Source organism: Periplaneta americana, chromosome 13 (genome assembly GCF_040183065.1).
Source record: "Periplaneta americana isolate PAMFEO1 chromosome 13, P.americana_PAMFEO1_priV1, whole genome shotgun sequence".
Lineage (NCBI taxonomy): Eukaryota > Metazoa > Arthropoda > Insecta > Blattodea > Blattidae > Periplaneta > Periplaneta americana.
The window spans coordinates 136,550,478-136,564,571 of NC_091129.1; the positions used below are offsets into that span (position 1 = coordinate 136,550,478).

The window sequence follows — 14,094 nt, forward strand, 5'->3', positions numbered from 1 at the left end:
TAGTAACAGAACATAACCTTCTGCAACAGTATTGGATTTCCAGCCTCTGTGACTTTTCGCTAATTCTCTTTCAATTGCATATCCGAGAATAATCGATACTTGCAGTTTTATAACGGTACAAAGCTGACTTGTCATTGGCCGAACACCTGTAAGCTGAGTTGTCATTGGCTGAAAACACCTGTACTTTAATGAGTAGGTGTACTTTAATGACATGCATTAAAGGACTGCTACCAGGTGTATAATTACTACATTTCGGCATGGTCGAGCATAAAATAAATTATTTATGTGGGTCTGATTATTTTTATTAATTATGAATTATTATATCCTCCCATCTTCCTCTATGAATAAAAGAGCAAGCCTAACTTCCGTGACTAGCATTCACCCCTGCTGGAAATTTCACTGAAAGTGCTCTGGAAGTCTCACATTAGAATTCTCTTTAGAGCCAATTTCATATTCGGGAAGAGAAATGGCGAATTGGGGAGTCCGTGGATCATACAAATTGATATGGGACCAAGAAACTACTTCACATCCAACTTGTAGAGAGCAAGAGCTTTATCATGCAATAGCATCTTGCCTTCACACGTGATTTTTTTTTTTCTGCTGGAAAGAAATACTTCTACGCCACTTTATGATCTGTCATTTCACTTTAGAATCAAATTGACAACACCAACTTTCATCTCATTTCACAGTTCTTTGTAACACGCCACTACCTTGGTTAACAACCTCAATAACTGTGGCAACATTAAATCCAGCTGTGTAGAGTGCAATGTGCCTAGTTAATTTATTACCGACTTCAAAATATTCAGTAAACCAACAATTGACATTGTATTGTATTGATGAAAAACGGACTAACCTTAACTTCTTTTATACACCGACGGATCCTTGATTTCCAGAGAACAAGATGCCGGTGCAGGTGTTACTTGCTGTCTCTTCTCACTTTATAGATCTCTTGGATATGGAACAACAAGTTTTGATGGTGAAATCATTGCAATAAGTGAAAGTCTCAGGAATCTTCTATGCCACATCAATAAATTTAGGAATGCAGTTATATTGTCAGACTCCAAAGCAGCTATTCTATCAATAGTCTCTAAACACACACTTTCATCTCAAACAGCAGAAATAAACTAAAATGCTCTCTCAATTAATATCACTCAATAAAAGAATTGTTTTCCAATGGATACCATCCCATTGTGGAATCCTGGGAAACGAGAATGCAGATACTTTAGCAAAGAAGGGCAGCACTGCTACTTACAGATCTGTTACTAAATCTACGTATTATTCTGTGAAAAGATTTATTAAATCTACATACTTAGATTTCAACAAACAACCTCAAAATCTGTGTTTCAGTGGCTGACCATGATAATATCTTTGAAAATGGAGTGCAAGAGGTCAAATGACTTTATTGTCAAACGCCTGGCATTAGAAAACATCAACAACAGATTTCAACAAACAAAATTTGATAACACAATCTCAAGGGAAAAAATGGAACTCTCTGCATCAAAATCCACAGTTAATTCCCGATTTACCACGAAAATCGTCTGTAGCTGCATTTAGATTGGCAACAGGCCATGATTGTTTGGCCAAACACTTGCATAGAATTGCAATATATCAGTCCCCTAACTGCCCACTGTGCAACTCAAACCAAGGAATGGATTCGGAACACCTCAAAATCTGTGCTTCAGTGACTGGCCATGATAATATCTTTGAAAAATATTGGAGTGCAAGAGGTCAAATGACTTTATTGTCAAACGCCTGGTATTAGAAAACAACAACAATAACCTTAATTTCTTGACTTAGTTATAATAATACTCAAGTCTTTGCACACTTCTGTGGTAGCTTTCCGGAATTTAAAGTGAAATTTAATCAAAACATATTGCTCCATTTCGAAATTATATAAACACACACCTACTTTGATGTACTGAAAGAAGCTACCGATATTACATACATGAACACATTAATAAGCATTAGTGGTCATGACAATATACTACTTGCTTACCTCTTTGTGGTTATTATTACAAATTAAATTCTTTGGCATGAATTTCATATAGCTTGTTGTTCCAATGTCCAGAAAACTCTTTTTTGCTATTTGCTGTGTTTACATTGACAGCGCACATGGAGAACAGCAGGAGATCCCACGACAGCTTCACAACCCATACCAGTACAATGGAGCAGACTATGACAAGGAGGGCCCCCGTGGTGATCTTCAGCTGGAAGAAGGAGAAGAGGAAGGTAATGCTCACGTTATTGGGTGAAATTTCATATCGTAAATGTTGGTGAATGAGCAGATCTGGAGAACAGTGAAGGTGGTATACTGGGTGTTCATTTCAAAGTGTGTCATGACGTCACTGTTGTGAGTCAGCGATTTGAAGCGAGTTTCAGCTTTTCTGTCAGAGAAGTTGCCTATTATTTAAGGTGTTCAATCTGAACTTGAGAACGTGTACAGTATAACTTGAACGTCGTAGCAACAGATGGCGGTCTGTACGGTCTGTGTGCTACCATAACCTCATTCGAACTGTATTTTGCGCGGGAAAATCATACGCAGGGTATTTGTTATCATCGGTTGCATACGGCAACATTCCACAACACAAATCAAATGCTCCGTGTCCATGTTGACCGTCGAAGTTAATGTCAACAAATACGTAAGTAATCGTCATAACCCTCTCCCCATATCCTGACAGTAAGAAAAAAACTCACCACAGTACGTGTTTCCAAACAGTTCACATTCCTGCCACTAAGGCAATACCGTACGTATCGGTAAGTACTCTTCAGAATGAACGCCGTACTTGCCAGGCAACCTTTCTGGCACATAGGTAATACACCTCTGCGGAAGTGTAGGAAGATTGAATTCTCTAGGCTCATCGACTAGTCACATGACGGCATACAGCGAGCCATGACACACTTTGAACTGAACACCCAGTACTTTGTTATCAAGATCATCTCTCTTGATAGAAGAGCAGTAGCAAGATAGTAATTCAAAATGTATCCTGCATCAGTGATTTCTAGTTCAGGAATGAGTGTAGTTAAGTAATTGTATTATAAAATATTTCCTACTCTTTGGCTGTTTATATATTCAGAAAAAGAAAGTCATTATCCATGAAAAATTGAAAGAAAATTTTATGAGAGCAATGAAAATTATAATTTTCTCATTTCTTTCACTCTTATCTGTGATAATAGTTTCTAACAAAAGAAACTTTTCATCACACCCCTTTCACATTTTAATGGAATATAGCCCATTTCGAAGCTTATGAAAATGAGAATAAAAAACAACCTTGAAAATATGCCGAAGTTGTTTCTAAAGGACGTAAATCCTAGTTAAAAGTCACTACATGCCAATGGACATACTGCAATTATACCATTGTTTGCTTAGCTCAACTGGTTAGTGACATGCCTTTCGAGTAGAAGTTCTGGGTTTGATTCCCGGCTACTTTTTTTTTTTTTTAACAAAAACGTATAGAGCAGAGGTCTGCATCGGACGTTTTCGCTCGAGTGCCAAGTAGTTCATAGCATAATCCGATAGGTAGCACACATGCATGATGGGTAAAATTGTCGCGAGCGATAAATCCTCGAACGGTATAAGCCGAGCGTTAGACATTCGTTCTTGTTACAGTGATGAACTGTGTAGTAACATCATAGATGTTTATCATTTCAAAACTTGGCAGTGTTTAACTAACCTCTCCATAGTACAACTACAAAACTTGCTTTAAAATGTAATATAAATGTTTTAGGTAATTTTTTTTTTTTTTCCACACAGGAGTGATTTTGTTTTTGCCACATCTGATAGACGTTATTGGATGTAAATGTAATTATTATAAACGGAGAACACAGTCACGATAATGCAAGAACCGTATCAAGTTTTCTAGTAATAATAATAATAATAATAATAATAATAATAATAATAATCTCTAATAATTAGTGAATCAATCTTTGCGTCTGTAACAGTTGTGCAGCATGATTATTCGTTTTATTATATTTTCTGTGACGTTATCTCTGTACTAATATTGTTATTAATCTACTGCTATATCAATAATATTTTGTAAAACGTTTCTACATCGTCGCAGTATATAGGCGGAACACTATATATGGACCTAACATATTATATATGTGGTAAATCAAACACTGAATAATTATTAATTAGCAATAATAACTGTATATCGAAGTTTTTCATACTATTTTATTTATAATTTCATGTTACTGTTTTGGTACGTTCCATTGACTGTTCCATTAAATGTTTGTCATAAACGCAGAAAATAAAGCCTTATTTTTATCATGCGAGCAAAACATATGTGTATCTTATCTGTCGCCTTCCATACAAGATAAGACATGTCGGTGAGATGACCTTGTACTGTGCTTCTATTTATTACGAGCGTATCACGACCGATCTTATTTCGTTCAAGGGTGTGCACTCGACCGAGTTCAAGCGAGCGATTTAACTCCAATGCAGCACTCTGGTATAGAGGGCAGGATTTCTGAATACTAATAGAAATATACAGTTGTAGCTGAACAGGCAACAAGATTCTTGCTGTGCAACTACTTGATCTTTCAGTTTGTTTATTCCGCACAGTGCATTAGATTTTGAATTGGAGACGATTTTGGTGGCTAGATGAATCTGTTAAATACAGCTCGTGACTTTTGCAAACTAGTGTATGATGATTTCGAAAATTTTGTAGTGTTGTAGTTCCCCAAGAGACAACACTATTGCTGAATACTTGTATAAGGGCTTACTACACTTAATAATTAATAGTACAAATGTTTCAAGTGTAACACTCTGACATTTATCTGTTGTAGCATATGCGACAATATGACTGTGTTGCTTTGATCTAATAATGAAACCTTTCACTGTCATTCATTGCAGAATTAAGTTGTTTTGTTCGCAAGAAAACGAATAAGAAACACTTTTATTCTATTGGTTTAGAGTAATAACACCGATTTTTTGTTATTATAATCCACATAATGAAAGAACAATAAAAAAACTAACAAAAAGGATTACACAAGAAAACAAAACGTTATAAGAAAAAAAATGAGAAGATCTGAACACGGGTTCCCTACTTAACAACTAAACACACAATCCATTGAGCTAACTCAATGTCTTTCCAATGCCATTCTATGTCCATACATGTTTACATACAACATTTTCATTATTCTTGTAATGTTATTTAAGCTCTTTTAATCACAACTTCGGCATGTTTTGATCTTATACTCTGATTCAGATCTCCCAGAGCAATAAGAATAAGCTATCATTTGTTAAAATCTGAAGGGGAAGCAATGAAAATTTTCACTTGTAAGTAAATTACCTGTTAATGTGTTGAGGCCAGTTCATTAACATCTTTTGAGGTTTTGTGTCTTTAAATGTTCTAATATGGTGAATAAAGTAATGCATAATTTTTTATGCAACATATTTATGATAAAAACGTAGAAGAATAAACAGCTGCCATTTAGACTGTTTTTTGAGAAACAAATAGCTTTTCCCAAGAAAAATGAAGCTAGGAGGATAACTTATTATAGATATGCGACATTACAAGAGAACTTTAGCACTGATTGACAATGTGTAAGCTACTTCTTGCATTTATGGATGTTTTAACTCTATTATTTATTATCCCCAATATTACTTGCCTTCAAAAATGTTCAGATCAAGTAATGGAATTTTTCATTGCCAGACTGGTTGCAAAATGGAATATATAGTTCATTTTCATAAAACAGACAGTAATAACTAATAATATAAACTATCATCATCATCATCTGAAATTCAGTAGATTCTCTATAAAAAAAATTAGTTTCACGAGGTTGACACATACTTTCTCATTAAATGTTTTATGCATTTAACTACCCTATCAAGTGCCTTTATTATGTAACAAAAAAATAACATTGCTGTTTGTATTTTAGTTTCTTAAAACTGTTATTCAGAAGACACATATAAATGAAATCATTTAATAAGTACCCAAATAAGATGAACCTTTTGTTTTCTGTGTTACACATAAAAGTTTTTTCTCCTTATTTTATCAATTATATGGTTCAAATAGATATACGTAGTTAATTTTGCATAAATTCACATAAAACATCTGCACTTACAGTATAATAATATCTAATATTGTTTTCCTGTATATAAAAATAGACACTTAAAATTGATCTAGTTGCTAAAATATATTTGTAGTTTATAATGAGGCTATCTGGAAAAATGTACCTTCTTAACATCTTGCTTTAGTAGCTCACTCATTCTTAACAAATGTTTTTACTACTCGCAACTCCTTAACAATAAGAGGGCAAGAGGTTTCTTTTCTTTTACCTGGTGTGCAGTCGGGACTTTGATAATTCGGAATGAAAAGTAGAAATATTCTTTTAGCAACTAGATAAATTTTAAATATACAGGATATCAATATTAGACATATGTAGCTGTTGTATATGGATTTATTTAAAATTGTGTGTATGTGTATATAGTAATTAATTTCTCTCAATAAATCATTCTGAAATCAATTATAACCATTTCACAATTTGTCAGTTTATTTTATATTATACAAAAAACACAAAGAAAATCATCTGATGATCTGTTTAATTAACCGCCTTTGTAGGCTATGTTTCTGATTTAAAATAAACAATCATATTTTATGTACATAATTTCCAAATAGATTGACTTGTAAATACTGAATAAGAACAAAATCCAACCAGAAGTTTAAAAGAAATCATTATTATAGTGGTGGACAAATAAACAGATTGATGGCATGCTGAGAACAATTTTTCGATTGCAGTTATGCTGAAAACGTGTATTTTTACAAAAAGTCTTGAAATCGATATTTTACAGCATCGCAATAGTTTTGCTTTATATTTCGTATAACCAGTCAAATTGGGAATTTCACATAATATAGTAATAAAAGTGCTACAGCCTAATACTTCAAATTTGGTTGAAGAAGAGAAGGTATGATTTATCATGATTATCCATCATGGATTGGGTTCTTCAACTGATTCCATGGCATAAAATCACCTAAAAAATTAGGGTCATCCCATACGAAAACTGCAAAGGAGTGTGGTAGCTGAGTTTCATATTTTTATTGAAAGTTATTAATATTATACTTCTAGTTACACATCACCTGATTAGATATACAAAATATCAGCTTTAAAATCGCATACTTTGCATACTGCCATTCTGTAATCAAATATGGTTTAGTATTCGGGTTAACTCATTTGAAGCCAAACACATTTTTGTTTTGCAAAACAAATTAGTCTTAACAATAACGACAGATGTGCATGAAAGGACATCCTTTAAAAATATTTTCCAAAATTTAGAAATCTTAATGTTACATTGTAAATGACATTCTTTCCCGGATGATGTTTTATGTTAAAAATCAAAATACTTTTAGTGCTGATTAGAACAACAATAATTTTAATACAAGACACAAGTCAGATCGCCATCTGTTCTCTGTTATTGTCATCTTGTTAAAAAAAAAAAAAAAACGAAGAGTCAAAAGAAAGAAGCTTAGAATAGAATTAACAAAATTTCTCAAATTTCTACATACTTATACCTTCTACTGAACTAATGAACTGTTTATGCTTGTAAATTCAATTAATCTACTTGCTGTGTATTAATAATTATGTATTATACAGGGCTATTCATAAGTCCGTGAAACATTTTAAAAATTCATAACTATTAAACTATACACAATGAATAACAAATTACTTTACACTAGAATAAAGAGAAACTCTCCAAATTTTATTACATACCTTACAGATGCTCAATGTATCCACCTTTGCTAATACGGCATACAACCATGCGGTAATCCATCTTGCCCCATACATGCTCCAGCATGTCACGGTTGACCAGAGCCACGGCAGTTGTAATCTGGTGGCAAACTTCCTGGAAATCAGCGGTGAGCGGAGGCACATAGGCAAAATTCCACAAGAAAAAGTTACACGGAGTTAAATCCGGTGATCGTGGTGGCCACATCATTAACGCGTCATCTGGTCCATCTCTGTGGCAAATTTTGATTAAGATACTCTCGCACGTTGTGCTAGTGACAGGGATCCATCTTCCTCTGAGACGTAATCATTGCTGTCTTCATTCAGCTGAGGCATCAGCTAGTTTTGTAACATGTCCAAGTAAATCATCCCAGTGACGGTGGGCTCTACAAGAAAAATGGCCCATACAACTTCTCTTTCGAAATCACACAGAAGACATTCACCTTGGGCGAGTCTCGCACATGCTCTATGACTGTGCGGGAAATTTCAGTTCTCCATATGCGCACATTGTGACGATTCACTTTTCCGGAGAGATAAAAAGTTGCTTTGTCATGATGAGCAAGTCAGCGAAACTGTCTACTTCAAATCTTTGACGAGGTCCTTGCATATTCCAACTTGCCACCGACTGCTCACGTTTAGTAAAAGTCATCTAGCGATAAATCATGGCAACTAAGAGCAGGCTTTTCTTATTAAAAAAACTTGGAGAGTTTCTCTCTCTATTGGCATGTCAATGATATGTTGCGTACTTCTTATTAAACTTTAAAATGTTTCACGGACTTATGAATAGCCCTGTATATTTTTACTTGTTCCACATCTCAAAGCTACAATGCTGATGTAAAATCTGTGGAATGCAATAAATGACATGAAATGAAACAACCTACAACAACAAGAACAAGACGTCATTACGTCCCCAGTGAAAAGACAATGAAGATGACAAATGTTCCATACCAAATGAAGAAGGAAGAGTCAATGTCAAGTTTTAATGCATATTCATAATCAAAATAGAGATGAAATAATTTTTTGAAGGACTCCTTAGCACCAGGTACAAAAAATAAATAAATAAATGTTTAGTTTATGACTCATAATTCAGATCGAGAATCAAAAACAAATTGGAAGTTACATTATCTAGGTATAGCAATAAATATCTCCTAAAATTTCTGTTCACTTCCCCCATGCTAACTCAAGTTATGAAATCTTAATATAATTCAATTTTACAAGTAAAAATTTTGAGTTCCTTTTTATAATACTAAAAATAAAATGGATATACCATATTTATATCATATTGTAGTAAGAGAGCAAGGAAATAATGCTCTTGATTTGACTGATCTGTTTATTTTTAAAGCAACAGCACTTTCAGTAGATTGATGTAGCTATAGCTGAAGTGAAAATAAAAGCTTGATACAAATTTTAGTGTCCTCCTTTTTTAGAAACTCTTATGATGTAAGACAAAATACTTGGCTGTTTTTTTCTGAAGTGTTCCTAATTATATTTACACAAAGTTTCAATGAAATATGGGCTCAGTGTGCCACCGACTTTGGCTAATTTTGCTATTTTGATATGGAATGACCCACTAGCAAATAAAAAAGACAAGACAAGGGAACCTAGCGAGGAAAATAAATATATTCATTTACCTTTCAGAAATTGATTCTGTTTGATTGATTTGAACAAAGCCACGTGGTTGGTAGCCACACATATTAAATGTTAATTCGTAACAGAAGGCAATAAAAGTTCATTATATTATGATTTAAACATTCAGTAATCATTAAACTGATATTTACTGCAAATTGTTATGCAGCAGTATAGATTATAATCCCATCGCTCTTATTTCTGGCAGCCAATCACGTTGCAAGTCAGCTATATTTAAATTTGTACGTCTTTTCATTCGCTGCTGATGATGTTATGCACTTCCTAAAGCTTGATAATAAAATCGCCTGCCATTTTGGCTCTTTCATTGACATTTGCAGAAAGCACATGAGGACGTTATTTGCCACTCAATTATTTTTTCAATTACAGTGCGTTTGATTTATTATCATAGGAGCTACGACATGATAATGTTTAAGGGTGCGGCAAATAGAATCCTCATCTGGTAGCTCAGCAACAAAAGAACAAAAATGGCGAACGATACTGCCTGCCTAGACTTTATAGAGCCTTCACTTCCTAAGGCATAAGCAAAGAGGAGGAGTCATGCTGGAAATAACAGCGATTCAACTTTAGTTTAATTTATCTCATCCTTAATGGGAATTTTTGTATTTTTATGGCATAAGTAAGCATTCTGAACCTGCAACAAGGACAAAATAGACAACCTTATTGCTGCTTTTTTGAAAATCTTTAATAAAAACAAGAATCAAACTCAAGCATGTATTTAGCCATTTGTCACTTAACAGCTCGAAAGTAATATTTCACTCCAACCATGGAAGTGTATATAGGGCCAACAGACTTCATGCATATATTTTAGTAGTGGTAGTGGTAATGTAGTTCGACTACAATTTTATTACAATTACTGGCTCATGTTACATTTATCATTTATTAGTTTATTACTAGAAAAACAATCTGTCACTTTTTTTTATGGCAGGTACTTTAATGGATATAATTCAGTTCAAACATCCTTCTGTAGGAGTGATGCGCTATAATATTGTAATCTTTTTGTGCTGCTGTAGTGTTGCCCTTAATGCACCATGGGAGGCGATTCCAATTCCATAGCACTAGATGATGATTATTATTGGAACAGTGCTCGAATGTCGGTAGGGAAAACTAGAGTACCCTGCAAAAATCTACCACAGAGCACCATCTTTGTCCACAAATTCCACTTGGGCACTCCAGTATTCGAACCCAGTTCTCCAATTTGAAAAGCCAATACTCTTATCTGTTCGGCTGATGGTCCACCCTCACTCGTATAAAAGTTTTTATAAAGCCACCAGATTTCATGTACATTTTGTGGAGTTATGATAGAGATGGCAGTGGTGGTGGTGGTGGTCGTAGTAGTAGTGGTGGTGGTGGTGGTCGTAGTGGTGGTGGTGGTCGTAGTGGTGGTGGTGGTGGTGGTGTTGGTGGTGGTGGTGGTGTTGGTGGTGGTGGTGGTGTTGGTGGTGGTGGTGGTGGTGTTGGTGGTGGTGGTCGTAGTGCTGTTGGTGGTAGTGGTGGTGGTCGTAGTGGTGGTGGAGAGGTGGTGGTGGTAGTAGTGGTGGTGGTCGTAGTGGTGGTGGTGTTGGTGGTGGTGGTCGTAGTGGTGGTGGTGGTGGTGGTCGTAGTGGTGGTGGTGGTGGTGGTAGTAGTGGTGGTGGTCGTAGTGGTGGTGGTAGTAATGGTGGTGGTGGTGGTCGTAGTGGTGGTGGTGTTGGTGGTGGTGGTGGTGGTGGTAGTAGTGGTGGTGGTGGTGGTGGTGTTGGTGGTGGTTGTAGTGTTGGTGGTGGTGGTAGTAGTGGTGGTGGTGGTGGTGGTGTTGGTGGTGGTGGTGGTTGTAGTGGTGGTGGTGTTGGTGGTGGTGGTAGTAGTGGTGGTGGTCGTCGTAGTGGTGGTGGTATTGGTGGTGGTGGTAGTAGTAGTAGTGGTGGTGGTAGTGGTGGTGGTGGTCGTAGTGGCGGTGGTATTGGTGGTGGTGGTAGTAGTAGTGGTGGTGGTGGTAGTGGTGGTGGTGGTGGTAGTAGTGGTGGCGGCAGTGGCAGTGCTGGCAACAGTGCCGGCAGTTGCAGTAGTGACAATAAGAATGAAGACAGTGATCATGTCTGTGGTCTTTTATGCTGGATAATTTACAATTTGCATCTTATATAACAAAAAAATTAAAATGAGAATGTACTTTTTGTCTAATAACAAGTACTTGACTGTTCGTCATTCATCCAAGAAGTCCACACCTGTGGAGTAATGGTCAGCGCGTCTGGCCGTGAAACCAGATGGCCGGGTTCGAATCCCAGTCGGGGCAAGTTACCTGGTTGAGGTTTTTTCCGGGGTTTTCCCTCAACCCAATACGAGCAAATGCTGGGTAACTTTCGGTGCTGGACCCCGGACTCATTTCACCGGCATTATCACCTTCATTTCATTCAGACGCTAAATAACCTACATGTTGATAAAGCGTCGTAAAATAACCCAATAAAATAAATTCATCCAAAAATGTAAAATGAACATACCAATAATTTGTTTTGAAAATTCTTACCAGACAAATCTTAATCTTTTCTGATAAATATATCAGCAAAAGTTCTGTTAAGTACCGTATGTGAATATTCTGTCTGTTTTTTTAAAGCTACATCTTGGTAAAGATACACGAACTTAATATTCTAATGAGTGACAGTAAATAATTTTTTAATAATTATAGAATGTAAAAAATTTCTTCCTGATATTTTCATTAAGTTCATTTACGAAATGAAAATTATTCTCATACACCTTGTCATTAGTCTTCCTTACCAGGTTAAAAAATGTATTCGAAGTTGGGAACTTCATAGGCCACAAGCTACAGTTCACAATGTGATCACCAAAGACTTCACGAATTGCGGTTATTGAACGATTGGTGGTGTTTGCTAGCATCAGATATACATAATTATCTTTTCCCTCCGTCAGTTCAGCGAAAAATTATATTAAGGTAGCAAATTTTTTGTGTTTACTACAGCTCAAAAAAATGTGGCTCTAAATCCTATAAACATTGACTGTTCACTACACTTCAAGTTTTTAAAAGTTTAGAGGGACTTCCAACATTAATTTAGAAACATCTATGGAATTTTCTATAACATTTTTTCCACAAGGATTGCTTTGATGAATAACTCATAAATAAAAATTTGTTGTCAAAGACTATACATTACTTACACAGTACCACTACATGACTACGCACTAATTACTTTCATATATTCTTTCAACTTCAGTAGATCCCCGGTTATATGTCATCCTGTTATCCGATCAGCAGATTATCCAACTGTCGAAATATGTATTATATGTCTTCCTTGTGTTAAATTCTATCGTACCTGGTTAACATGTTTCGACCTGCTAACCAGGTACGATAGAATTTAACACATGGAAGACATATAATACATATTCCGAAGTGATACAGTGTTAAAAGTTGTGTAATCAAGATGTATATCCAACTGTCTTTCTCTCGCTCTTTTTTTTTTTTCTGCAGAAAAAGTATGAAGTACTGTACATTATATTACTACTTGCTAAATGAATAAAAGGTCAAAGAACAAATAGGACAAATAATTCAACATGATAATTTATAGAGAAAAATTGAATTTGAGATTCTAGTGAATAGTAGTTAGAGGAAAAGGGGGTGTGAAAGGAATATACAATATTAGATATATTAAGATTAATGAACAAATAGAGAATAGCAATTGAAATATAGGAGAAATACTGTAGGGGAGATTGACCAAGTAACAAAAAATGTACATAGTGTAATTGGGAGTATTTGTGTAGACGTGTACTGCAAATAATGTGTTACTGTAATAATATGTTAATGGTGACACCGGATACAGAAATGTGAGGTTCACGATTACATGTAAAGAAGTGCTGTGAAGAAATATATATCATATCATATTACTACTTGCAATCTCGTATACCATTCGGTCCTTGTCCTACTGTCTGAATGGCGTACTGTATAACTTCTGTGCAAAATGTCTTCCAAGGGTGTAAGAAAAACGTCTTGTGCTAAGTATCGAAAAAATGTGCAAATAATTGAACAATTTGGAGAAACTGTGTCTCATCTCGCATCAGAATACGAGATTGGCATTACAACTGTGAGGAATTTAATAAAATACGAAGATAAAGTGTATAATGTATATAAATTCTGCAACACGAGACCCCTATTACACTAGAAGGACCTCTATTATCTGTGGTAATGAAGGGGGTGGAGTGAACGGTTAATCGAAAAAATCGGATAATCCATATCATAAAAGCTTTTCATAAATGAAGTGTACAATAATACAGTTTCGTAATATCCTCCGTGATCTTTTTAACAGACTAGATAGTGAATCAGAAGTCAACTAATTTAAGTCTGGTTTTTAACGACCAGTTTGTAATGGCCAAGAAAACTCCTTATGATGGCTGATTGTGGAAGGACAGGAATAGTACAGGTCTCATGTTGTAGATTTATATACTGGTATTGCATACACTTTATATTTGTTTTGCATTAAATCGCGCACAGTTGTAATTCTATCTCATATTCTGATGCGAGATGAACCACAGTTTCTCTTTTCCAAAACCACTCAATTACTGCACTTTCTTTTCGTAGCACATGTTTACTTTTGACATCTATGGTAGACATTTTGCATAGAAGTTAGACAGTACGGCCACTCGAAGACTAGATCATACTATGGAAGGGTAAAAGTTTGTAAAAAAACACTCTGTAGAAAACATTTGTACTAATATAATGCTTCATATTTTTTCTGCAGGAAA

General features: G+C 35.3%; 2 protein-coding genes across 6 annotated transcripts in view; one reads left to right on the plus strand and one right to left on the minus strand.

The window, feature by feature from the left end:
• Positions 1-14,094, plus strand: part of LOC138712468 (Golgi integral membrane protein 4) — a 73,238-nt gene that overhangs the window by 54,610 nt on the left and 4,534 nt on the right. For 2 of the 4 annotated variants that reach the window (XR_011335718.1, XR_011335720.1), the window contains exons 9-10: positions 2,108-2,229; positions 8,547-8,767. Coding sequence is in view for 2 of the 4 variants with exons in the window: in XM_069844316.1 (XP_069700417.1) it covers positions 2,108-2,229 (122 nt within the window). In the remaining 2 variants the exon portion in view is untranslated. The remainder of the gene's footprint in view (positions 1-2,107; positions 2,230-8,546; positions 8,768-14,094) is intronic. The other 2 variants (XM_069844316.1, XM_069844317.1) reach the window with 1 other exon arrangement.
• Positions 2,073-14,094, minus strand: part of LOC138712467 (uncharacterized) — an 84,640-nt gene continuing 72,618 nt past the window's right edge. For both annotated transcript variants that reach the window (XM_069844314.1, XM_069844315.1), the window contains exon 10: positions 2,073-2,207. In XM_069844314.1, the coding sequence (XP_069700415.1) occupies positions 2,204-2,207 (4 nt within the window). In that variant the 3' untranslated portion in view covers positions 2,073-2,203. The remainder of the gene's footprint in view (positions 2,208-14,094) is intronic.